The sequence below is a fragment of the Lissotriton vulgaris genome, chromosome 9 (assembly GCF_964263255.1).
Source record: "Lissotriton vulgaris chromosome 9, aLisVul1.2, whole genome shotgun sequence".
Lineage (NCBI taxonomy): Eukaryota > Metazoa > Chordata > Amphibia > Caudata > Salamandridae > Lissotriton > Lissotriton vulgaris.
The window spans coordinates 496713597-496739716 of NC_141697.1; the positions used below are offsets into that span (position 1 = coordinate 496713597).

General features: G+C 44.6%; 1 protein-coding gene across 1 annotated transcript in view; it reads left to right on the plus strand.

Annotated features, from left to right (window-relative positions):
- C9H14orf39 (chromosome 9 C14orf39 homolog) overlaps window positions 1-26120 on the plus strand; it is a 1344786-nt gene that overhangs the window by 672997 nt on the left and 645669 nt on the right. The window contains exon 10 of the mRNA XM_086939475.1: window positions 23862-23950. Within this exon, the coding sequence (XP_086795601.1) occupies window positions 23862-23950 (89 nt within the window). The remainder of the gene's footprint in view (window positions 1-23861; window positions 23951-26120) is intronic.

Here is a 26120-nt window from a genome sequence, read left to right on the forward strand (position 1 = left end):
CCAGTGCACCAGCAGGTTAGTTGGACTTCTGTGAAACCTTAAAGGTTTAGAACCTAATGTGTTCCACCACTGGGGACACTTAAGTATGTCTGTGCAAAAACTGTTAAGATGGCAGTGAGTGTGGTTAGCGCAAACACAAGGAGATGATGGACGGAGCGCTGACATTTTTCAGACACTCACCCCAAGTCACAGATCTGGGTTGAATTCATCATTGTTCTTTAGCTCACTTCGCCACCCCAGTTCAGACACAGCCATATGCAAATCAGTCTTGACTCTGTGCCTCATGGGAACAGTCCAGCCTGAACTGCCAAGCCATGTCTTCCATGGACTGGAAACAAGCAACCTGGGACGGTTTAGGGCTAACAGTCCTCATCAGCCAGACTAGCTTGAATCCAGTGTGTGTGGTTATCCTTCCTGCTGGCACTTGCAGTGTTCTAAAGACTAAGGCCCCAATTAAAACTTTGGTGGTCCTCTTGCAGGCCACCACACCAGCGCCCTGCAGGAGGACCACCAAAGCCGTACTCACACCACCCACTGGAGTATGACTGTGATCCTTGGCTGGCGGGGGGTGCTGCAGTGCTGTCATGGTGGTGCCTGCCTAAAGTCACATAGATGAGCCTTAGAAAGGCACTACTGTGACACTGTTGCAACACGTTCCTGCATGGTGCTGCATGCACTATGTGGTGCGTGCTGCACCATGCAGGGACTGGGGTGCACTCTTAGAGGGTGGCACAACATGTGCCTCCCTGTATCCACCCCAGTCCCTGACATGGCAGGGGAGTTGTATCACTGCCAGCTTTTCCAAAGCGGGCTCACTTCCATAAAAAAGCTGGCGGTGAGGCAACTGTAATCATACAGCGCACCACCAGCATATTACTTAGTCTGACCGCTGCTCCACTGCCACGGGATCCAGGATCCCCATCGGCCACAGCGTTTCAGGGGCAGTCCAGCCGCCACACTCGGAATACGGCCTTGCTGTTTGGCAGTCAAAGGGGTGCCATGGCTGTGGAGAGAAAAACGTAAACCATATCTGTGTAGGTATGTTGCTATTTTTATCTTTCCTGTTGACACAATGCAGCACAGCTGCTTTGGTTTCTGCTCTGCAATGCCCTAAAAATAAGTAGATCTTCTCCTAAATCTATGCATGTGATAATGCAAAAAAATATCTCCCCTAGCTTGACGGTAGGTTTTCCTGCTCTTCACAACAGTGCAGTGCCTCAATCCTCTTATAATCTATCCACCACAGTCAATACATTACCAGAGGTTAAGAAACAAGACCATCCAAGTGGCAACTCTATTTCCAAATAAACATGTTTTCAGTAAAATGCTCTTGTGCTTTGTGCTGTCAAGTGCACGTTATACCAGACACCCAAAATAAATAAAATCAAACCGAGTCATGCTGGGCAATGATTGAGGACAAATGGGTTAGTATCAAGAGTGGCCGACCTTGGGATAAAGAGGACCCAGGTTGGAATCCTGGCCTCTGTACTTGCTCAAAATCGTGTGATTCTGGGCAAATCACTTAGATCCTGATTATGATTTTGGAGGTGTGGGAGCGGGTGGCATGCCACTGCTCCAGTCCCACGCCGCCAAATCTCACCGCCGGCCACCCGCCAGATTACGAGTTTTGACATGGTTTGGAGCACGGCCCTTTGGTGTTCCCACTGAGGTGCCTATTAAAAAGGCACTGCAATGGGATCGCCTAAGGCCGGTCCTGCACAGCATGAGCTTTGTAGTCCATGCCTTGCAGGAAAAGGAGTGCATGCAGACAGGGGGAATGCTGTGTGCCCCCCTGCATGCATCCTCAGGCCATGAGGGAACAGGGGGCCCTGTAGGGTCCCCTTAGTTTCCTTACAGCCACAGTTTTCATGGTGGGCTCACCGCCATGAATTCTGTGGCGGTGAGGAAACTTGTATGCCTGGCGGTGCCTCAGTGGCACCGCCAGCATGTTTCGACCCTCAGACCATCGTGCCACTGCCAGAAATTGTATATCCCTGGCAGTTGTGGCAGTCCTATGATGGTCCGACGACCATAGCTGTAATATGGCAGTCAATCCACTTGTGTGGGGGTCCCCGACTGCCATCGCACCTCCACTGCAAGTTTGGCGGTTCTATGGACTGCCAAACTCGTAATTAGGCCCTTAATCTCCCTGTGCCCAAAAAAATGCAATGTGTGAACGTATTTGATGTACACAATCTTGTAGATAATCCCGCATATAACTAATGTATAGCATTCTGTTGCTTACCAGCTAGGTCTGCTTGAGATAAAATGTCAAACAAATGCATATAAACATCTGTCTGGCTAATACCTCTGAAAAGCCGAAATAGATGCAAGAATTAGTCACATGCCAAGGTGGCAGACTTCAAAGCTTAATGAGCGACGTGGTGGGTTGGTGCTTCTGAAGGATCATTAGAATTGAGCGTGGTCATTCAACTAGCAGGCTTTTTGGTTATTAGCAATCCCCAGCTCTGCACATTCCTGCTTAGGTCCTGCATGAGACAGCTTCAAATGTTTGCAGAGGTCATGGACTCATGAAAATAAAATTAAAAGTAGTGTTTAGAAAGGGTTTTAGCTCTTTCTGAGATTTTTTTAAAGGCCTTTTATCGTGCATAAATTGCGTTAGGCAACCTATAAAGTAGTTCCATTGCGCATAGTTGATAGGGACATTGTTAACGTGTCAAATACAATAGGAATGGGAATTGCATTTTTAGCATTGTGACAAATAACTTGGCAAGGACTCTACATTGTGAACTCTGACAAATGTAACAGGACGCCATTGAGATTGTGTAATCTGACAGAAATGGAATAGAAAGGGGCTTTATATTGCAAAGTTAGTGATAAACAATATTGTTGAATACTGAAAGACCTTACACAGATCTCTTGTTCAGAAGAGGTAAAAAAAAGGTCTGGTGTTCCTTGTGTACGTTTGTAATTTTATGTTTTGTATTTATTTGTGTGGGGAAAAGTACCTTTTCTTTTGTAAAAATAAAATCACTTGATTGGCGTTGTTTACTTAGGTTTTTAATGATAGCTTTTCAGGGTTCTGAGTTTGTATTCCACACTCCCTCCCTACATAAGCTTTGACTTCTTTGTTTCTTTAACTACAGGATAAAAGAGATGTACTTGGGGCTCTGTTTGGGTCCAGAAGTAACTTGGCTCCCAAGTAGAAGGCTGTACTGCTTTGATTATATTTATGGGCATATAATTTATACTCGCCCACCTATAAAGTAGTTCCATTGTTTGTATGTGATAGAGACAAGGTTAATGCTTAGCCCCTGTGTCAAATACAATTGGAAAGGTTTTCTCAGTGACTGATGTTATGTTATGTTACAGGGATTTGTAAAGCGCAACTAATCACCCAAATGGTATCCAGGCGCAGGAGCAGGTCGGAAGGGCATGTGCAGGGTCTTAATTGAAGAGCCAGGTCTTCAGCTTCTTGCTGAATTCCAGAAGTGAGGAGGCAGCCCTTGGGTGGTGAGGAAGATTGTTCCATGTTTTGGATGTGAGGTATGAGAAGGTTAGCCCTCCTGTTCTGCTTCTGTGGATGCTGGGTGTGTATCTGGTGGGCTGAATCAAGTAGAGGCGGGAGTTGCGGTGTGCTGGTATGGTATTCTGCTGTGCCTAGTATGCATGTGTAAGAAGCTTGAATTGACAGTGTTTGTGTATTGGCAGCCAGTGGAGATCTCTGAGGTGTGGATTGATGTGGTTATGCCGGGGGAGGTCCAGGACGAGTCTGGCAGTGGCATTCTGGATGTCCAAGGACGATGTAGCAGGTGGTTGAGGATTCAATCATAAAGTGTGCTGCTGTAGTGGAGTCTGCTGATATGTAGGGCTTGAGTGGCGGTACTTCTGGTACTACAACAAAAGGTATCCAGGAGTCACAACCAAGTGTTTTTACTCTAGACTGACCACCATATGACTTACAAGTTAGATTGTGAATTAAATATTGATCATATGTGAAAACCATTCAACTACTCATACGCTCAACATGCAGCCCAGGTAGGAATTTTTCCCATCAGTTGCCGTTCTGTACCACCACTATCACATCATTTGGGTCTTTCTTACCCAGGAGTTAGTAAAAGAGAGCAGTCACACTATGTGGAGTGTGAAGACTGTGTGAGTGAGGAGACTGATGTTATTTGTTTCGCTGGGTGGTATCGGTATGGTGTTGAAATGATAGTTACAACTGAAAGAAAGCAGTGCAGTGAAAAAGAGTGGTAGTGTGTAAAATTAGGTGGAACTGAGTAGAATAAGTGCTTTATTAGTTTCTCTCAGACCCCCAAGTCTAAAAACAGGTGAACAGTGAAAAGTAGATTTAACAAAATATCTACTAGCAAGTGGTCGACATGTTTCTGCATATAAGCGGAAGTTATCCTATGCATTCGTCAGGACCTAGATGTTGCTACTGCTTGCATGATTTAGTGATAAGGAGCTAAAGAAATTAAAGGGAAAAATTTCACCTGGATGTCAGGTGTTGATTCTCCACCACAATATAGGAAAGTCACATGGATAGGGAAAAAGAGAAGAGAAAAACAACATTTGTCAAGGAATGCACTCCCAAGTTGCGCTATTCTTGTGGTCATGTATATACAGTTTAGTCGACATGATAACACTCACCCAGTATTTGTGGGGATGGGGCCTCACCTCACCTGGCTGCAGCTCAGGTAAATAAGGAGCACCGCTCTGTTAGCAAGATACAATTATAGAAACACTCAACCGATTCAGTAAAAACAAGGCAAGAAATGCTGATATTTAAACAATTTAGTAGGTAAATCTATATGTCAAGAGTCTTTACTAGTGGTCTTAACTGGTGTATATTACTACAAACAATAGTTCTACCCGTTATGAGTATTTATGTAACCGGTATATCCCCTGCCACGTATATACAAGAGACCCGGTAGGGGCGTTTTCTAGTGGCACGCCCGGGCGTTTAGGGTTAGAAAACCACGGGATCGTATCGAGGCATTATTGTTTGTGTTCCCGGCATCGCTGCCAGTGAAGACCTCTCACACACTCACCTCTCCGTCGGTGTCTCCCAACGTCCCTCTGGGCTATTCTGGGGAGGCACCGAACGAGAGAAAAGGGCGGGTATATCAGTGAAGCTTGACAAGCAGGTGTGGTGTGTTCTGGGAATTGTAGTTTCCCTTCAAAAAAGCAGAAGTAAGTCAGTAATTCTAGATTTCAATTATTTATGTTTTTGTTGTAAAAGAAAGGATTTCTCTTTCAGTAAGGTATCACGGGTGGTATAGGGATATATTTACTCATTTGTTTAATAGATTTGCTTACAGACAGAATTGACCCCGTTAAAGTGACATCCAAGGTATCGGTTCATTCAGACCCTCCTTGTCACTGTTTAGTTTATAGACCCATTTCTGTTCGATTCTAAACAGAAACTTGCCTATATCAGAGCAGTGGTCCGGTATGGTAGGTTGTTCCAGTATGGTCCATGTGAAGTCACTAGGACCGTGTCCCTTTTCCAAAAAGTGAGCTGTTAAGCGTGTCACTTGTTTGCGGCATCGGACAGTACTCTTGTGTTCACCAATTCTTATTTTCGTTTTGCGAGTTGTCATGCCCACGTATCTCTTAGGGCACGGGCAGGTGATCATATAGATGGTATTCTCACTGTTACAATTGGTGAATTTGCGCTGTTGCCATGGGCGCATGGTTCAGATGTCGACACTGGTGGTCTTAGTGGTTTGGGGACATGCCGAACTATTACCGCAAGGATGGTGTCCTTGTACGGGAGGCAGATCCCACAAGGTACCGACTTGTCTGGACGATTTGCTTTTTGGTCTAGTGTGGACCAATTGATCTTTTATGTTGGGTCCTCTCTTAAAAGCAAATAGGGGAGGAGGTAAGGTGTCTCCGCTGGTGTTCAAAATAGACCAGTGTTTGGTTATAATTTTCCGAACCTCGTTCGATTTTGTGTGAAAAGTATTCACAAATGTCATCCTTTTGGTTTTTTCTTTTGGGGTGGCAGTTCCTGAGACTCAAGAGGAACTGCTCTACCAAGGAAGCCTTTGAGAAAACACTCACAGACACTTTCGGAACATCTGCATGAAAAAAACTACCCCACAAAGATCATCCGCCAATCCAAGAAAAGGGCGTCAACAACAACAGGGACGCCCTTCTGGACATTACCAGTGTCGACATCGGAACCATGCGCCCATGGCAACAGCGCAAATTCACCAATTGTAACAGTGAGAATACCATCTATATGATCACCTGCCCGTGCCCTAAGAGATACGTGGGCATGACAACTCGCAAAACGAAAATAAGAATTGGTGAACACAAGAGTACTGTCCGATGCCGCAAACAAGCGACACGCTTAACAGCTCACTTTTTGGAAAAGGGACATGGTCCTAGTGACTTCACATGGACCATACTGGAACAACCTACCATACCGGACCACTGCTCTGATATAGGCAAATTTCTGTTTAGAATCGAACAAAAATGGGTCTATAAACTAAACAGTGACAAGGAGGGTCTGAATGAACCGATACCTTGGATGTCACTTTAACGGGGTTGATTCTGTCTGTAAGCAAATCTATTAAACAAATGAGTAAATATATCCCTATACCACCCGTGATACCTTACTGAAAGAGAAATCCTTTCTTTTTCAACAAAAACCTAAATAATTGAAATCTAGAATTACTGACTTACTTCTGCTTTTTTGAAGGGAAACTACAATTCCCAGAACACACCACACCTGCTTGTCAAGCTTCACTGATATACCAGCCCTTTTCTCTCGTTCGGTGCCTCCCCAGAATAGCCCAGAGGGACGTTGGGAGACACCGACGGAGAGGTGAGTGTGTGAGAGGTCTTCACTGGCAGCGATGCCGGCAACACAAACGATAATGCCTCGATACGATCCCGTGGTTTTCTAACCCAAAACGCCCGGGCGTGCCACTAGAAAACACCCCTACCGGGTCTCTTGTATATACGTGGCAGGGGATATACCGGTTACATAAATACTTATAACGGGTAGAACTATTGTTTGTAGTAATTTACACCCGTTAAGACCACTAGTAAAGACTCTTGACATATAGATTTACCTACTAAACTGTTTAAATATCAGCATTTCTTGCCTTGTTTTTACTGAATCGGTTGAGTGTTTCTATAATTGTATCTTGCTAACAGAGCGGTGCTCCTTATTTACCTAAGCTGCAGCTAGGTGAGGTGAGGCGCCATCCCCACAAATACTGGGTGAGTGTTATCATGTCGACTAAACTGTATATACATGACCACAAGAATAGCACAACTTTGGAGTGCATTCCTTGACAAATGTTGTTTTTCTCTTCTCTTTTTCCTTATCCATATGACTTTCCTAGATTGTGGTGGAGAATCAACACCTGACATCCAGGTGAAATTTTTCCCTTTTATTTCTTTAGCTCCTTATCACTAAATCATGCAAGCAGTAGCAACATCTAGGTCCTGACGAATGCATAGGATAACTTCCGCTTATATGCAGAAACATGTCGACCACTTGCTAGTAGATATTTTGTTAAATCTACTTTTCACTGTTCACCTGTTTTTAGACTTGGGGGTCTGAGAGAAACTAATAAAGCACTTATTCTACTCAGTTCCACCTAATTTTACTCACTACCACTCTTTTTCACTGCACTGCTTTCTTTCAGTTGTAACTATCATTTCAACACCATACCGATACCACCCAGCGAAACAAATAACATCAGTCTCCTCACTCACACAGTCTTCACACTCCACATAGTGTGACTGCTCTCTTTTACTAACTCCTGGGTAAGGAGGACCCAAATGATGTGATAGTGGTGGTACAGAACGGCAACTGATGGGAAAAATTCCTACCTGGGTTGCATGTTGAGCGTATGAGTAGTTGAATGGTTTTCACATATGATCAATATTTAATTCACAATCTAACTTGTAAGTCATATGGTGGTCAGTCTAGAGTAAAAACACTTGGTTGTGACTCCTGGATACCTTTTGTTGTAGTAAGTCTGATGTTAGGGGCATGTGTCCAGTTCAGAGTCTTAAAACTAGCCCTTTGACCCTCATTTATATAGTGTGTTTTGTGGTACTTCTGGTACTCCTGGGAATCCATCTGAGGATTTCTGTAAGGACAAGTAGCATTTGTAAGCCGAAGCTAACTGCGTTGACTTGAGCAGCCATGTTGAGTTTGTCATTTAGTATGATTCTTATGTTGCGTGCGTGGTTGGTGGTTGACAGATTTGGGCCGAGCTCTGATGGCTACCAGATGGAGTCCTTGGGTGAGTTTTTGTAACTGTAGATCAGCACTTCTCTCTTTTCCATGTTGAATTTCAGGCAGTTGTTTTTCATCCATCCTGCCATATGCATCATGCATTCGGTGAAGTTGGAACTGGTGATGGGGGATTTGTCCGACATAGAGATGATGAGTTGGATGTCATTGTCATAGGAGATGATGGCGAGGCTTTGGGATTTGCTGACGTCCGTGATTGGTGTCATGATTGATTGATTGAATAAAATGTATACCGCGCAACAATAACCCGAAGGCATCAAGGCGCCTAACAAAACAAATCATAAATGTAAGCACGACACCACTACAGATAAGCCTGCACAAAGAGATGCGTTTTCAGAGCACTTCTGAATGCCTGAAGAGTGGGTAGGAATCTTATTTCCAGCGGGAGGGCATTCCACCACTTGGGCGCCAAGGTGGAGAAGGCCCTGCCACCCCATTTCGCTCTCCTGAATCGGGGGGTAATGCAAATGTTGAGTGGGGCTGAGGGATGATCCGTGAGAGAATCTGCAGATCATGTCCTTGGGCTCCGATGTGTGTGGGGGAGTCTGACTTGCTGAGTTCTACTTGTGAGGAAGGAGCATATATATTCGAGGGCTGGGCCTTGGATGCCTGTATTGTCTAATCTTTTGATGAGGTTATAGCGTGGCACGCTGTTGATTGCTGCCAAGAGGTCCAACAGTATGGGGGTAGCAGTTTCTCCTTGGTCTAGAAAGGTGCAGATTTCATTTTGTGGTGGTGATAAGTGCTTTCTCTGTGATATGATTGGTCCAGAATTGGGATTGGGAGTAGCCGAGAAGATTGTGGCGATCCAGGTGGCTGGTGAGGTGCTGGTTGATTGTTTTCTCTATCACCTATGCTGGGTATGGTGGTAAGGAGATTGGCCAGAAGTCACTTAGTATGTCAGCTGATGTTTTATTAGGATAACTGTGACTGCTACATGCTTCCACCCCTCTGGAAAAGTTGATGACTCAATGGAGGCGTTGATGATGTGGGTGAGAATTGTGCTGATTATGGGTACTCCAAGTTTGTAGAGATGGTGTGGACATGGGTCTGTGGGGGTCCCAGAGTAGATGTTTTTTATGATTGAGATGGAGTCTTCCTTAGTGAGTGTTCTCCAGTTCATTAGGTGTCTGTCCAAGTGGTAGTTGTGCAGTTTCCTGATAATGTCTTCTTGGTTCAATGGCTGTTCGAAGTTATTGCAGATCTTCTCGAATTTGGTGTTGAAGTAATTTGAAAGGTTGTCACAGAGTTCCTTAGAGGGGATGATAGAGAAGGTTGAGGCGTGTGGGGTGGTGAATTCCTTGATGATGGCAAATATTTATTTGGTGAAATTGGAATAGGCTTTGATCCTATCTGTGAGGGCTCTTCTCTTGGGAATTCTCAGGAGGTAGGGAAATTGCCTGAGGGTGGCTTGTAGGTTGATCTGGCATCCTGGTTGGTTCTCCAATTCCTTTCCAGCTGTTTGCAGACTCTTTAGGAGTCTTGTAGTTCTTCTGTGTACCAAGAGGCCTGGTGGTTACTTCTGCAATGTTGTGAGTTTTAGTAGGTATGAGAGTGTCGGCTCATTTGAAGATCCATTGGTTGAAGTTGGTGTTGTTCTTGGTTAGGTTGTTGGTAGTTTTGGGGTGAATAAATTTGAAAGTAAAGTTGCAAGTCTGTTTGCTTTATTCTGCTCCAGTTCCAGTTGGGTTGGTTGATGATGATTAGAGCGTTGGCTTGTGTTCTGGAAATATTGAAATGGACAATATAATAGTCGGATCATGTGAGTGGAGAGGCGGAGAAATAGCTGATGGATGCAGTTGCCAGAGGTGAAGATTGCGTCTAAAATGTGTCTTGCGTTGTAAGAGGCATCCTTGATGAGCTGGGAAAGTCCTATGTTGTGTAGACTAAAGGAGGTCGAAGGACAGCTGCGGTCCGTGCAGGTAACAGCGTTGGGGTCAGGTAAGAGGGGGATTTTGAAGGATGATGTTGGAAGGAAAATTAAATAAATAATTAATTTTCCCTCAACATCTGAGGTTCTGTAAATTCCGAATTCGTTCGTGCTCAGCCTCCATTTTGTGACCGCCGCCATTTTATGTTGCCCTCACTCAGGCAGCTCGGCGAACGCAATGTTTTTGTCGTTTCTGCTTTGCGTGTCAGGTGGCATCCTCACCTATGCTTACTAATGAGTGTCAGGGTCTGGCCAAGTACACTAATTCCTGTCTGAGCTGATTAATCCCCGTCCGGAATACATGTCGTTTCACACCACTGTTTCCTCTAAGTTATCTTATCTGCTGTCCTTCGCTACACGTCTCATGCATTCCCCTGTTTCACGAACTGTCCTTCTACAACACACAGCTGTGTTTTCTCTGCTTGTAAATCGAATTGTGTGGATTCATTTGTGATTTACTTAAGGGGTCGAATGACAAACAAGAACCGGGAACTTTAGTTGCTTTAGTATTAAAACATTGTTTATAGCGTTTGCCTATAGCTCATGCTCGTGTGTGATTGCATTTTGCATTTTATTGTATCATATATAAACCTGTGCGCCACGGAGTTAACTGGCAGTCTCTTTTGAACCTCGTTGTACTGACGACTTCTAAGACCACTGTACTAGCTGCAGCTAATAAATACCATCTTCTACGCCAGAGGAAGAGTCTGTGTTTCTGTTTTCGACAAGGCAGGTGAACCCTGGGGATTTAGACGTACCCTGCGCCGCCGGGCCTTAAGGCTGCGATTCTCCAACTGGCGCCCAATGTGGGGCGACTTCAGTGGTAGCGGTTGAGCCCGAGGGTCGTGAGGAACCCCGCAAGAAAACTCTGGAGGAAGGGCACCACGTGATCGACCCCTGTTTGTCGAAGTGGACCGAAGGTCTTTTACGGCGCGGCATCTCCTTTCCGACGGCTGCTGACGACTGCTGCCCTGACTGTCACCCTGCCTTGGACCCTTCTGAAGAGTTTGGTAGAGAGAGACGATAGACGGACCTTCGCTGGTGTAGAACAATTCTTAGTTAAGTATTTGGTGGGTCGCTCCCACAGACCTTTGTTTTGCTTTGTTTTTGTTTCTATTCAGAAATTGCAATAGCTGAAGCCAAGGGGTAAGTACGATTGTAATGTCTCACTGATTTGTACCCCTTGTTGTTTGTGATCAGTCTAGAGAAGTGATGATGCCTGGGCTGAGTAAGTTCAAAAGATTTTGTTTGTTGGGTTGTACAAGGGATTCCCAGTTTGAGGAATCATGTCCGATCCCTGCAGTTGGAACTCCCACTTATGAGCTCTATTCGAAACATGGTATTGGTCCCATTACCTTTAACGAGACATGGGTCCGATACACGAAAAATAGTGGTGTTTTGAGATGGCCTCAGAAAGGTAGCTTTAATCCTGCTATATTAGATAATTTGGAAACGATTTTGTTTAGTAGAAAAGCCCGGCCGGCTATGTTTGACTCCTTTCGTCTTTGGCATAAAGAAGCCAAACAGAAAGAAATTAAACAAGCGAAAAAGGATAAGAAAGCACAAGATATGTCAATTCTACAGGATGCCCAGCAGTTTAAAGATAACGAAGTAGATGATGCGAAGGAGGTATCAGAGAGACAACATCGTATGGCGATAGATAGATGCTATCCGATGTTGCCTACTTCCTCTTCAGATAAAAGTAAGGAATTAGAAGAAGATCCCTTAATGTTTTGTTTATTTAATTCTCCTCCTCCCTATGTTCAGAATGTTAAGGCACCTCCGTTACCCCCTCCTGTCCCACAACCACTGGTTGCTCAATTACAGATTGCCCTGCAATCAGCTCAGCCCCTTAATGCTTCTTTGCCTGCTTCTGCTCCGCCTTCGCAGCTTGTACTTCAGCCCCCATCTTCTCCCGCTCCTACTCTTCGGCCTGCTACGTTTCAGTCTTCGTTGCCTTCTACATCTGTGGCACCTCCTACACTCTCGAGGGATTCTCCTATTTCACAGAGGAGGATAGCAGATGCTGTTTCAAATTTATTTTCTCCTTTTGTTAAGTCTATACAAATGTCTCCAGCTTTCTCTAGACGACAATCTCGTGGTCAACTTCCCCTTGTGAACGAGAAAGTAGTTTTAGGCTCTCTCGCTCGTAAATGGATTGAGCATGGACCAGAATATAGTACTGTAGATATCATGAGTTGTTTTCGCCAATGGGGGGAGCCCACACAGAGATATGTTTTCAACATTATGTGTCAAACTCTTATTAGAGGTTGGGAAGATATGGAGTTAGATACAGTACCCTCTGAACTACTGAAATTACAAGCTGATTTTGATAAGGGTTTTATTGTAGGAAATAGAGTTGAGGAGCCAGTGAGTGGACTCATTGCGTTTCGAACAATGTTTTTATCCCTGTCTTTTTCCGAGGCTGATCCCGCTAATAAGCAAGGTAGCAAGAATTATCCGATGCGTGAAGTTCCTCCCGTATGGAGAGAAGCGGGGGTTGGTCCACCCCCTGTCCGTGCTCATTTCCAGCGTATGTGGGTTCACAAACCCTGGAAGAGGTCTGAAATATTGGCGCTTAAAAAAACTCTTCCCGACCCCCGTAAAAATCCTGCTGGATATTACAAAGAATTGTCTCAAACAGTTGACGCTTGTATTATGAATTTGGCCGACATTGATATGTTATTTGGAAATGTTGTTCCGCAAGGTATATGGGCACGGATTTGTAGGGAAAATCATTTAGCTGAATTGGGTGGTGATTAGGCTGCTATTAGAGCTGCAGATGCGAATCAGGTGGGTGGTGCAAAACCAGAGGTTTTGATTACGGCTCTTCCAGGTAGAATAATTGAATTGATGAAGACAATGATGCCTGCAGTGCGAGTAAATTGGGATAAGCTGGCCGCATGTAAGCTAAAGAAAGATGAAAGTGTTTCAGATTTCTTCACTCGCTTTGAGGAAACGTTTATAGACCACAGTGGTCAGGATTTGAGTGTAGAGGGTGGTCAGCGATTGTTTGTGGACAAGTTTGTACATAATCTGCTTCCCGAGTTATCGAATAAACTAAAGAGTTCTGAAAGTGCATGGGCTGTCTCTTCTCCTGCTAAGATATTGGCTACTGCACAGTATTACGAGAATAGGGATAAAGAGGAGTAGGAGAAGCAAGAGAAGAAAAATAAAGATTTGAAAACAAAAGTGCTTTTGCAGCAGGCTTATCCGCCCGCTCGAATCAGCATCAACAAAACTCTCAGTTTCAGCAGCCTCCACAGTTTCAGAGACTGTTACAAAAGCCTGAGTATTTTACGCCGAGAGCCTCATTAGGTCCTAATCAATGTGAATATTGTAGGGAAGAAGGACATTTCAAGAATAGTTGTCCGGTCTTATTACAGAGTAATAATGGGATGTCCGCTCCCCGAGGTCGTGGTAATTTTCAGAAAGGACATAGAGGTAGAGGACGAGGTGCGTCCTCTCAGGAGCAGCGTTCCCTTACCTCATCTACTTCGAATTACTTTGATCGACAGACAGTTCCGTCTACGCAATATTACAGTGATGACTATTACACTGAGGAGGGGGCCGACAATTTTCAGACTGAATAGGACAGCCATGGACGAAGTGAGGGAGTTGTGTCGATTCCAATAGATCAAAATGGGTCGTATGTCACTGTCAATACCATGGGTGTTTCAGAACAGTTTCTTTTGGATACTGGTGCAATGAGAAGTTCTATCATTTCTTCTAAACTCCCTGGGGCACCTTTGTCTGGCTTAATAAATACATCTGTGGCATTTTCTGGCACTCCAGTCCGTAATCCAGTTTCTTGCCCCGTTGCCTGTTTCGATTGGTCCTTATGACTTGGCAGCTTCACTTATCTTGACAACAGGTTGTGGTGAGAATTTACTGGGATTGGATCTGTTGAAAAGACTGCATGCAACGTTGTATTGTTCCCCTTCTGGTGTGCATCTTACGTTGGGAAAGAGATTGATGTCCCCCATGTATTTGTCACGGGACCAGTTTCCACCTGAGTTACTTTCTCTCCCAGAAAGTCTTTGGGCCACGGGCCCGAATGACGTGGGACGTCTTGCGATCACAGTTAAAGATAATGCTAGAATGCCACGCATTCTTCAATATCGTATTTCTAGTGATGGAGAGAGAGCACTGTTGGCTATTGTTGATGACTTTATTCAGAAAGGTGTGGTCGAAGAGACTAGAGGCAATGTTTGTAACAGTCCTGTTCTTCCGATCCTTAAGAGGACGGATTCTTCACAGCCTCCTGTCTATAGATTTGTCATTGAGTTGAGGGAAGTCAATAAAATAGTGGTACCACAGTTCCCTGTTGTTCCAGATATTACAGCTTTATTGACAATGATTCCTGCTTCGGCGACTTGGTTCTCAGTGATAGACCTTAAGAACGCTTTCTTTAGCATTCCCATTGCTGAAGAAAGTAGATATATCTTTGGTTTCTCTTTGGGTGGCCAAGGTTTTCAATTTAAGAGAGCTCCTCAAGGCTATTGAGAAAGTCCCTCTATCTATAGCAAAGCTCTTAAATGTCAACTTGATACTTTCTCTTTGCCTCCAGGCGCTACGCTTGTTCAGTATGTGGATGATTTACTGGTGGCTGCTGATACGTAAGATGTGTGTAGGAATGTGACTGTTGCGTTGTTGCATCATTTGGCTGTGTTGAATCATAAAGTATCGCCCTCCAAGTTACAGTATGTCCGACAAGAAGTGACCTACTTAGGTCATCTCTTGTCGAAGGAGGGAAGGCTTTTGACCCCAGAAAGTATTCATGCTATTTCACAGATATCTGTACCCACCACACAGAGAGAAGTACGTGCCTTTCTGGGTATTACTTCCTACTGTATACAATGGATTCCCAATTTTTCCCTTTTGGCGAAGCCATTTGTGGCATTAACGTTGAAAGATACACCCCCATCCGCTCCCTTGGACGGATGAATGTCAGAAAAGTTTTGTTGACTTACTTACTGCCCCGTGTTCTGCTCCAGTGTTGGGTACCCCAGATTATAGAAAGACCTTTACATTGTATGTGCATGAGAGAGAAGGTTGGGCGTTGTCAGTCTTGACACAGCAATTCGGAGATAAGCAGAGGCCATGTGCCTATTTCTCCGCTACACTAGACCCAGTAGCTAAAGCTTTGCCCAGTTGTCTCAGAGCTACAGCAGCTGCCGCAATTTCTATCAGACAGTCTGCCAGATTAGTGTTGGATAACACACTCATTGTTATGGTTCCACATGCAGTGGATACTTTGTTAAATAGAACCAAGACACAGTATCTCACGAGTGCTCGTTTGTCTGGATACAAGCTGACACTTCGAGCGAGCCATATCAAAAGATGTAACACGTTGAATCCAGCTACACTGTTGCCACTCCCGGATGAGAAAGACAATCAGGAAAAGCATGATTGTTTTCATCGAACAGAAGAATAAACGAAGGGGAGGATTGATTTGAAGGACACTCCGCTCAAGGACCCGAACGGGATCCTGTGGGTGGACGGTTCTTGTTTTAAGCTTCCGAATGGAGAAACCACTTCTGCCTATGCTGTTACCACCTTATGCACTATTGTTGAGACGGCACGTATTGGACATAATTTAGCCCAAGCAGCTGAATCGATAGCCCTGACTAGAGCGTGTGTGCTGTCGAAGGGAAAAAGAGTGAATGTGTACACGGATAGTCAGTACGCATTCGGCGTTGCGCATAATTTCGGAAAGCTCTGGAGGGAGAGAGGATTCTTTACCTCCCATGGGACAAAGATTCAACATGGTCAGTTAGTGACTGATCTTCTTGAGTCACTTACTTTACCTACACAGAGAGCGATCATAAAGTGCAGTGCACATAATAAAATTACAGACGATGTGGGTCGTGAAAATGCGTTTGCAGATGAGGTAGCGAAAGCTACAGCTAGAAACATCACTAGTCGAATATATGTGGTAGGTCCTGCGAATTGGGTGAGGGAAATTGGAATGTGTGAAGACACAATTGAGAGTGTGAAAACGATTCAGGGAGAAGCTACTGAGAAAGAATTGAGTATGTGGAAAGAAAGGACGGGAATGTTAGACCCAACGGGTTGTGGTGGACAGAATTGTCGGAACATCAGCGATGGTTGTTACCTGACGCTTATGTTTTGCCGGTCGTGACTATGGCTCATGGCCCAGCTCACATTAGTGCAAAAGGTTTATGCAAGCTCTTGGCTCTGGTATGGCAGAATGAAGGAATCCCGAAATGTGCAGAAAATGTGGTTAAACATTGCATGCTTTGTTTAATGCATAACCCCGGAAAGGGTACAGCGACCCCAGCAGGTCATTTTGCTCCCCCGTCATATCCTTTCGAGGTGTTGCAGATTGATTACATTCATATGGATCGTTGCAACAACCTCAAGTATGTTCTGGTGGTGGTATGTGCCTTTTCCCGCTGGATAGAGGCCTACCCCTTGAAAGATAACACTGCTTTGTCAACTGCTAAAGTACTAATTAAGGATTTTTTTCCTAGATTTGATTTCCCGCTCATTGTCTGGAGTGACAATGGAAGTGAATTTGTGGGCCAGACTATGCAGAAAGTATGTTCTGGCCTTGGAATTAGACAAAAATTCCATGCGGCAAACCATCCACAGTCAGCGGGTTTGGTTGAGTGTTACAATGGTACGCTCAAGCTTAAGCTGGTGAAGATTCAAGCCAGTACAGGTCTTGCTTGGCCTGACGCGCTGCCCCTAGCTCTTTTGTCAACCAGAACTACTGTGCACTCTCGTATGGGACTTAGCCCATATGAAGTAGTATTCGGATGCTCAGCTAATATTTGGGGTGTCCCCCGTCCCAAAAGATACTCAGACATACCATATCCTCTGTTAATTGACTATTTACATGATCCGACTACTAAATTAAGTGTTATTCGTCAACAGGTACAAAGTGTTCTGCCGGAGGCCTCCACAGACCCAGGTAACACCATCTTGCCCGGTGATTGGGTCTGTGTGAAAAATGTTCAACGGACTAAGAATTTGGAGCCTCGTTGGTCTACGCCTACGCAAGTTTTGCTCGTCATTCGCACGGCTTTAAAAGTAGTTGGAAAGAAAAATTAGGTACATGGAGTGCACTGTAAAAAGGTGCCACTTCCATTACCCTTTGATCAGTGGATTCGCAGTGGTGTAAGAGAATCGGATACTGCAGCGGTCCCTTGTTTTATTCCATTCAGTGACGCTCAGATTTATGGGACTCAGTCTGAAAAAGCCGATGACGATATTCTTCAAGCTGCTGTGCCTGTACATGGTCGAATAGACACTACGAATCCAGAAACATTGTTTAAGGAGCAGACCGTGCCGAGTAAAACACGCTACAACTTACGTCTAAGGGCCAACGAATAGGAACTGAATATTTTTTATTGAACACTTCTTTTATTGATTAAAGGACAATTTTTGGGGGGGTTCTTTTTACTTTTCTAGTGTGACATTAGTATTAGATGTGCCATCTGTCTCTGTCGCAGGGTCACGGTAGGAGACTCAGACTGTAACTTGATTTTGTTCTTTTAGTAAGTGGCTAGTGCCTCAGGATATACAGAAGTAAATAGCTGAGTGATTGAGGAAGAGTGCCGTGAGTGACATTTTTTTTAGATAAAGATGGATGGTACAACAATTGTAGGTAGGGAAAATAGGAAGCAGGAAATGAGATCAAAATATTGTGAATTATTACGTAGTCAATTTGGCGTAACTTTGTGTGTTCTTATGTTTTTGTGTATTTTATTAGCTTGCACAGGTTGGGTTTTTCATGTCTTGCAATCAAGAAATGTTGTTAATTCTACGACTCCTTTGTCTTCTCGTCTTTCTGTCTTTTCACACAAAATGCATACTCTACCCCTCATGAACAGATAAGGAGAGCCGAGTATATGAATAATACGTTTGTTCAGTTGTTACACCAACATCAGTTGGGCATTAATATGATTGATTGTTGGGTGTGCGGACTCATGCCGCACAATACACAAAAGGGAATGCCATCTTTGGTTCTTCCTTTCTCATTCGAAGGTTCAGCTTGGGCCTATTTGACAATGTTTTCAGCCGCATACCACAACAGACTTAGAAGCCCTGTGAGAACTTCTGGACATGGATTAGATTTTAGCCACAGTTCCTTGATCAAAGGTATAGTGTTAAAGGCCAAGATAATAGAGAAAAGTAAGATTCCGTTAGATGAGAAGAAGGCCTATGATGGATGGAATGTTACCCACTATGTCTCTATTCTTGGTGACAAAACTATAATGGACGAGTCTTCCCCAGTGTGGACTGTGCCCCATAAAGGTAATTTTTGTCTCCAAATCAATAGCAAGAAAGCCGACGACAATCAGAAATGTACATACACATATATTTTCTCGTCTCTTGATTTCCCTCTGTTAGTTCCATCTCAAGGAACATATTTTGTTTGTAACGATCGAGCTCATACTTGGCTACCTTCCAACTTTTCTGGAACGTGCTACATAGCTTTTCTTCTTCCCCCTACATATACGGCTTCGTCAGACCACCACAGAGTTAGACATAGCAGAGGTGTAATTGATGCCAAAGACACAGTAGAACAAGAGGGAGGAGATTTTCTCAAAGGATTCCTTCCCTTTTGGGGCCCGATGATTAATGGTAGACACATCAGGCAACTGGTTCGAGTGGTTGAGACCACTATTAATGTTACTGAAGGTGCGATAGGTAACATTACAGCAGAACTTCAAGCTGACCATCTTATGACGCTGCAAAATCGGATTGCGTTAGACGTGATCTTAGCAGACTGAGGTGGTGTCTGTAGATTGATCGGATCTAGTTGCTGCATTTATATTCCAGATGACGCTCCAGCAGTATACCAAGCTATTTCCAAATTGCACACTGTCTCCGAGTCGATTCATCAGGACGAAGGAGATTGGTCTTTTTTGGGATGGTTTTGGGGAATATTGTCAACTTGGGGATGGAAGATCTTAAGGTTCCTTGGAGCAATTTTAGCCATCATATTCTCTTGTTGCCTATGCATTCAGTGTGGTCCTGCAGTCTGTGGCCTGTTGGCTACTTTATGTGTTCCACGATCTGCTGCTCAGAAGACAGAGAATATTAGAATGATGGTGCAGCAACAACTTGAAGATCTTATGAACATCAGTGTTGATTCTGACTCAGATTAGCATGAGTTGGTCTGTTTTTGCCTGAGTAATGGCAAAAGGAGGGTTTGAGGTTCTGTAAATTACGAATTCTTTTCGTGCTCAGCCTCCATTTTGTGACCGCCACCATTTTATGTTGCTCTCACTCAGACAGCTCGGCGAACGCGATGTTTTTGTCGTTTCTGCTTTGCGTGTCAGGTGGCATCCTCGCCTATGTTTACTAATGAGTGTCAGGGTCTGGCCGAGTACACTAATTCCTGTCTGAGCTGATTAATCCCCATCCGGACTACATGTCGTTTCACACCATTGTTTCCTCTAAGTTATCTTATCTGCTGTCCTTCGCTACACGTCTCATGCATTCTCCTGTTTCACGAACTGTCCTTCTACAACACACAGCTGTGTTTTCTCTGCTTGTAAATCGAATTGTGTGGATTCATTTGTGATTTACTTAAGGGGTCGAATGACAAACAAGAACCTGGAACTTGAGTTGCTTTAGTCTTAAAACAATGTTTATAATGTTTGCCTATAGCTCATGCTCATGTGTGATTGCATTTTGCATTGTATTGTATTATATATAAACCTGTGCGCCACGGAGTTAAGTGGCAGTCTCTTTTGAACCTCGTTGTACTGACGACTTCTCAGACCACTGTACTAGCTGCAGCTAATAAATATCATCTTCTACGCCAGACGAAGAGTCCGTGTCTCTATTTTTGACAAGGCAGGTGAACCCCGGGGATTTAGGCGTACCCTGCGCCGCCGGGCCTTAAGGCTGCGGTTCTCCACATCGCCCCTCAAAATCCCTCCATACCCGGCCCCTCCGCCCCATTGCTGTTACCTGCACGGACCGCTGCTGTCGGAGAAGCAGTAGCCGGAGGGGTCTACCAGGTGGATTTGAAGTCGCCGAGAAGAAGGACGTTTTTGGAGTTGATAGTGAAGGAGGGGGGAACATAAAAAAGGAGATTGGGTTGCTGAAGTTGCCTCGCGGACAAGGTGGTCACTAGGTTATGGTGGTATTGTTGTTTGCTTGCAGTGCATGTGTTACAAGAAAGGGTGTTCAGGTCTGTGGTGGTTGTTCATTTGAGGGTGTCTTAGTAGATGACGGCAAGACCTCTGCCGTGTTTATGGAGATGCTCTTGATTTTCAACTTTGTATCCTGTTGAGGCGCCCATAGCGATGTCAGCAACTGAGATGTGGTCCATTCAGGATTCCATTAGGAAGAGGAAGTCTTGTGTACTGTTGTTGATGAGGTCCCAAATTTCAATACCATGTTTTTTGAGGGAGCAGTGTTTAGGAGCATACATGTTAGGGTGTGATGAAGATCAGGTATGGTGATGGGTGAGGTGAGGTTGTGGGCTGGTGACGTAGAAGTCTGAATGAGGGTGTGTGTGGTGCTGAATTGCTGCAGGTGAAGTAACAGTGGAAGCAAAATAAAAGTCCTGTAAGATGCAGTGCAACAACAGCTGGTGGCAAGGCATCCAGGATCGAGCATGTGGAGGGTCTCTGTGGAGTAGTAGCGGAGGGTGATCCGACCAGGAGTCATAGCACTGAACACGGTCCAGGTGTGGACGGGGGCAGATGTGCTTGCCTTGGGAGCATTAGCTTTGAACCCTGCTGCACAACTTAACGTTATGCCTCTTTTCTTTGTGCCGCTTTATTTTGCGCCACTTTATCTTGTGCCTCAATTGATGTATTCTTCCCTCTCTCTCACACTCGCCTTTTCCTTTACCTCTTGCTCTCACTCTGCGTTTGTGCTTTGCCTCTTTCTCTCACTCTTAGCATTTGTATGCCTCATTCTCTCAATTTTTGACTTGCCACTTTCTCTCACTCTTTGCCTTTGCTTTTACTCTTCCTCTTACCGTTACTTTGCCTCTTTCTCTCACACTTTGCCTTTGATTTGCCCCTTTCTTCTTTGAGCTGCTTTACTTTGTGCGACTTTACTTTGTGACTCTTTACCTTGTGACTCCATCTTTCCCCCAGCCACCAACCCTCTCCTACGTTTTTCCTCTTCCCGCCAGCCCCGCTTCTTACCTGCTCTCCCGTGTTTTCTTCATCCCTCCCCTCGGCCCCTCCCACCTCCCCAGCTCTCCTTCTCCCTCCCAGGACCTACCTAATAACGGTGGCTGCATGACCCCAATTGACCAGGTGCCTAGGCTCCAGTTTCTTACCCGGGATTGGTCCTCTGGCCAGTCTAAGATCCTTTCACACCTAGCCTCGCTACAGCCGGGCTCTGTGCCTCTCTGAATTCTTCTCCCTCACACTCCTTTTCCTCTCACTCGTTGTCTTGTTTTGCCTCTTTCTTTCACTCCCTGCCTCTGCTTTGCCTCTTTCTCTCACTTGTTTTCATTACTCAGCTTCTTTCTCTTACATTGCCTTTGCTTTGCCTCTTTCTGTCACTCGTTTCTATTACTTTGCCTCTTGCTCTCACTCATTTCCATTACTGTCTCATGACACCACATAACTAACTCGTAAAGGTACGTTTTCATCCTTTGTTTCACCACTGTAAAGCACCTTATCCCTTGGTTAGGTTTTCATGTAATAATGTTCCTCTCTTGCTTTTCTGCATGTTTCTCTCTCGCTCCGAGTCAAAAACGTATGATGAAAAATAAGTCTCCATCCACAGGAACCAGTGCTGATGCTCCCGACCTGAAAACACCCTCACAAACTAAGCACTGGTATCAGACAAGCTTAACACCCAGCTATAATATTTACACGAGCATATCTTCCTCATTCACTGTGAAGGCTGAATGACGACATGCACTGAGACTGACACAGTGCAAGCCGGTCATTTCATCAGAAGAGGGCAAGCTGGGCATAACCTGCTCACATACGCTGAAACCACAACCAAGTCCGCTGAGTGGTTGATGGCTTGCTTCTAATATCACTGCCCTAAAAATGCCTAGTCATTGCGAGGCCTGTATTCCATAACTGTACATAAGCTGGCACCGTTAGCCATATTGTGGCTTGTCCTGGTCAGCCAGTCTGGGTATATCAGTGAATGACAATACAATAGTGAATAAGAGCTCCTGTAAGGGGACCCAAGACATGGACACCAGTGCATGAAAAAATAACGGGTCTGTCAGAATAATAAAATGGAGAACAAGATGATGTAAAGGTCATTTAACCCTACATCCTCTTTTACATTGCAAATTCTTTCTTTCTTAAAATCAATCTATTTATGCTTTCATATGGGTGTATGGAATGCAACGGAGAATTCTTGAATTGCCATTTATTTGCAAATGATTGGCACTTCCACCATTCTGCGTAGGCTCTGGGCCTCAATTGATAAATATTTGATGAGAATCTTCACCCATCTTGTTTGAGATATTTGTGTGGGATATTTGGATAGACCTATCCAGAACACTGTATTTAATGTTAGTAGCTCAAAATAATTTAAATGTGTTAAATAGAAGGTCATCTCCAAGTAGGTTATGGTCTGGCAGCAAATTCAAAGGTTTTACTGGAAAATCCCTCTCCACTCTTCCCCACAGAATTGTTCAAGGGTGCACCAGTGAGAGAAAAATGTCATCGTTGAGACATTTATTCCAGCGATATGAAGCAGATGGTATAAATAATTTTTTTGTTCTCGAAACAAAGTTTTTGGCATTACGTATGTTGTTCCCTTAATTTGGAGACGCCCGAGAAGATTCACCCTTTCATATAGATGATGGTGGGATCGAATTTGCGAGGTATCTCTACATTGCCATTTTTATCTTACTGTTCTTATGAAGCGGGGTCAATGGTGGTGAAGTGTTTTCTTTCTATGGGATTTGATGATTACTCACTCCCTTAGCGTGCCCTCTACACACTTGGTATAGTATAGCAGTATAACAAAATATTCAACCTTTATAATATACCTATGAGACGTGCATTATCGAAAACGGTCGGGAACAACATGATGTCTTGGGTGTTTAGAAATGCATGTGGAAAAAGTTCATATGTTTGCCAAATGCTCCAAACTACCTTCCTTGTGGTAGCAGATTTTTCATTGTATTGGCAGACGTAAAAGGGATGTTTGCCCAACTGCCAGAATTATTATGGCGGATGCCTTAACCAAAGTCAGAGATACGTTTGTCTTTAAGGGATGATAGCTGCTAGGGTTCGAATTGTACCAACCTTTTGATTTCTGCATTCTGGAGCTTGTTCCTAATGAAACAAAGGATGCTGACTTTACGCAAATTAGTTTACCTATGGGATAACTTTAACTTGGAAAGGCACCTCGATAGGGCGATACAATTCTCAATTACATTTATAGACTTTGTTTGCTTAGTCTCATTTCATGCCTTGGGGGACGCACATATGTAATGTGCCATATATAAATAAATGGCTGTAGTGAGATCTAAAAAAGGCTGTTTGTGCCAAATTGTTTTTCTGGAATTTTGATTTAATTTCCTAAACTGCATGCTTCAGAACATTCACAGGGCCTGAAATGTAAGCACTACTACATTTACAAATTATATTAATAAACATTTTGAAAGACAGGTTGCAATTATGTATTTTGTACAATATTAATGAGATAGTGCCCACGATATGCATTAAAAGTACGTTGTAATTTCTTTAGGTAGAGATGTCAAGGAAAACGCTATTGAACAGTCAACAGGGAGCAGCATTCCCTCAAACCAAGTTACAGCTAAGCCCTCTGGCATCGAGGTATGTACGGTGAAATGAATAGAGTTGTTCAAGTGTTCTTTATCTTAATGGCATTTTCTGTGGAAAAGCAATCTGATGCACGACGGCATTGTTCATGTTTCTTCATTAGAACTAGGAATGCTTTTTTTTACCTCTAACAAAGCCAATCTAACTACCTCATGCAACCACATTTCCACATTTCCACAAATACTACAAGAAAGCGTGAAGCTGAAACTGACTACCTTATTGTATAAAAATGCAAATGCTGTTAACAATGTTCTAGCGTTGTGTGCATTTGATGCTCTCCTATTTGCTGAAGATACTTTAATTGAGCCGAGATCGTAAAATGACATAGTGGCTTCCCGGTCACTGTCAATCTTTGTATTTATTATAAAAATATGGAAGCCTGCACTCTCTGAATTAGTGTCTCTCTAATTTTCTATTACAGTCGAGCAGTAAGGCCTCTAGTTGCGTGTAATAAGAACATTGCGTAGCTTCTTAATTGTGAACAGTAAACACAGTAGGTCGCAGACCATGTATATCCGTAGTATAAACAGCAAAAAAGAGAACGGGCATTTCCATCATCTGTTCTGTGTTTTCTAGAATAAACAATGATTAACAGAAAGGAGATATGTACTGCAAAAAGAATCAATCTGTATGTTTCTGTACATAATGAGCTTTAACATGCTTTTAATCTGACTTGTATGAAACTGATATTTTTCTTAACAATGACTAATTACTTTTTGATGTGTTTAATTTTTCACAACGGATTCTGCTTTCATTCTTCATGTTCGCAACAATGCTATCTCTTTGGGAGCCCAAACGAACGCTGAAATTGTAGCTAGAGGAAACGCTACCTGGAGAAAGGAGAAACCGAGCCTAGCAGCAATCCCGTCTAGGCAGCAGGAGCAGGAGCCGAGTCCCCCCCGCCGCCGCTTTCCACCATCAACGCGGCCGCAGAGCGGGGGGACTTCAACCCCCAGGAGCCTTTGCGGGGGCGCGCACAGTGACGCGAAAGCAGGCGCCCGGAGGCACATAAAACAGCAGCGCTCCCGGAGCCGAGTGGGAGCCCAAACGAACGCTGAAATTGTAGCTAGAGGAAACGCTTCCTGGAGAAAGGAGAAACCGAGCCTAGCAGCGATCCCGTCTAGGCAGCAGGAGCAGGAGCCGAGGCCCCCCCGCCGCCGCTTTCCACCATCAACGCGGCCGCAGAGCGGGGGGACTTCAACCCCCAGGAGCCTTTGCGGGGGCGCACACCGTGATGCGAAAGCAGGCGCCCGGAGGCGCATAAAACAGCAGCGCTCCCGGAGCCAAGTGGGAGCCCAAACGAACGCTGAAATTGTAGCTAGAGGAAACGCTACCTGGAGAAAGGAGAAACCGAGCCTAGCAGCGATCCCGTCTAGGCAGCAGGAGCAGGAGCCGAGTCCCCCCCGCCGCCGCTTTCCACCATCAACGCGGCCGCAGAGCGGGGGGACTTCAACCGCCAGGAGCCTTTGCGGGGGCGCGCACAGTGACGCGAAAGCAGGCGCCCGGAGGCGCATAAAATACCAACACCCCCTCCGCGAAGCGGGACACGAGTGGGACCAAGCGCGGGGCTAAGCCAGGGCAAAGGGCGGGCCCTCTGTGGCCCTCAGAGGCCTGAGGAGCCTGGACTGGGCCACACACCCTGCTCGATTTATATCAACTTATTGACTACCGAACTGTAAGCATAGGTGCAGTATATAGTAGTACACTTTTAAAACGTCATATTAACAGGGGGGTTCGTATTTTGTTTGTCCCTGTCATTGTGGTTTACTCTTAAATGCCTAGGGATTGTTAATATTGTGTTGTCATTATCAACTGCTATACTAGGAGCACGCTTTGTCATGGATTGTCGAGAGACCAGAAGTATGGCTGCAGGGGGGGTAAAAAAGTTGACTGGCACTCTTGATGATTTTATTGTTCGTACAAATGCCTTAATTGACGAAGGGATTGTCTTAATGGACAGAAGGGTGTCCCAAGATTTGGCCATGGCTAAAAGATCTTCCTTAGGCCTCATTGCTCAGGCACGTACGCCTAATACCATGACTTGTCCAAACACCCCAACCAGTTTAGATAATGATGGGGATCATCATGTACCAAGTTCCCAACAGGGCCTTGAGGCACCCCCTAACCCCATCCTGTTATTAGAGGGCGGTCCGGATAGTGATTT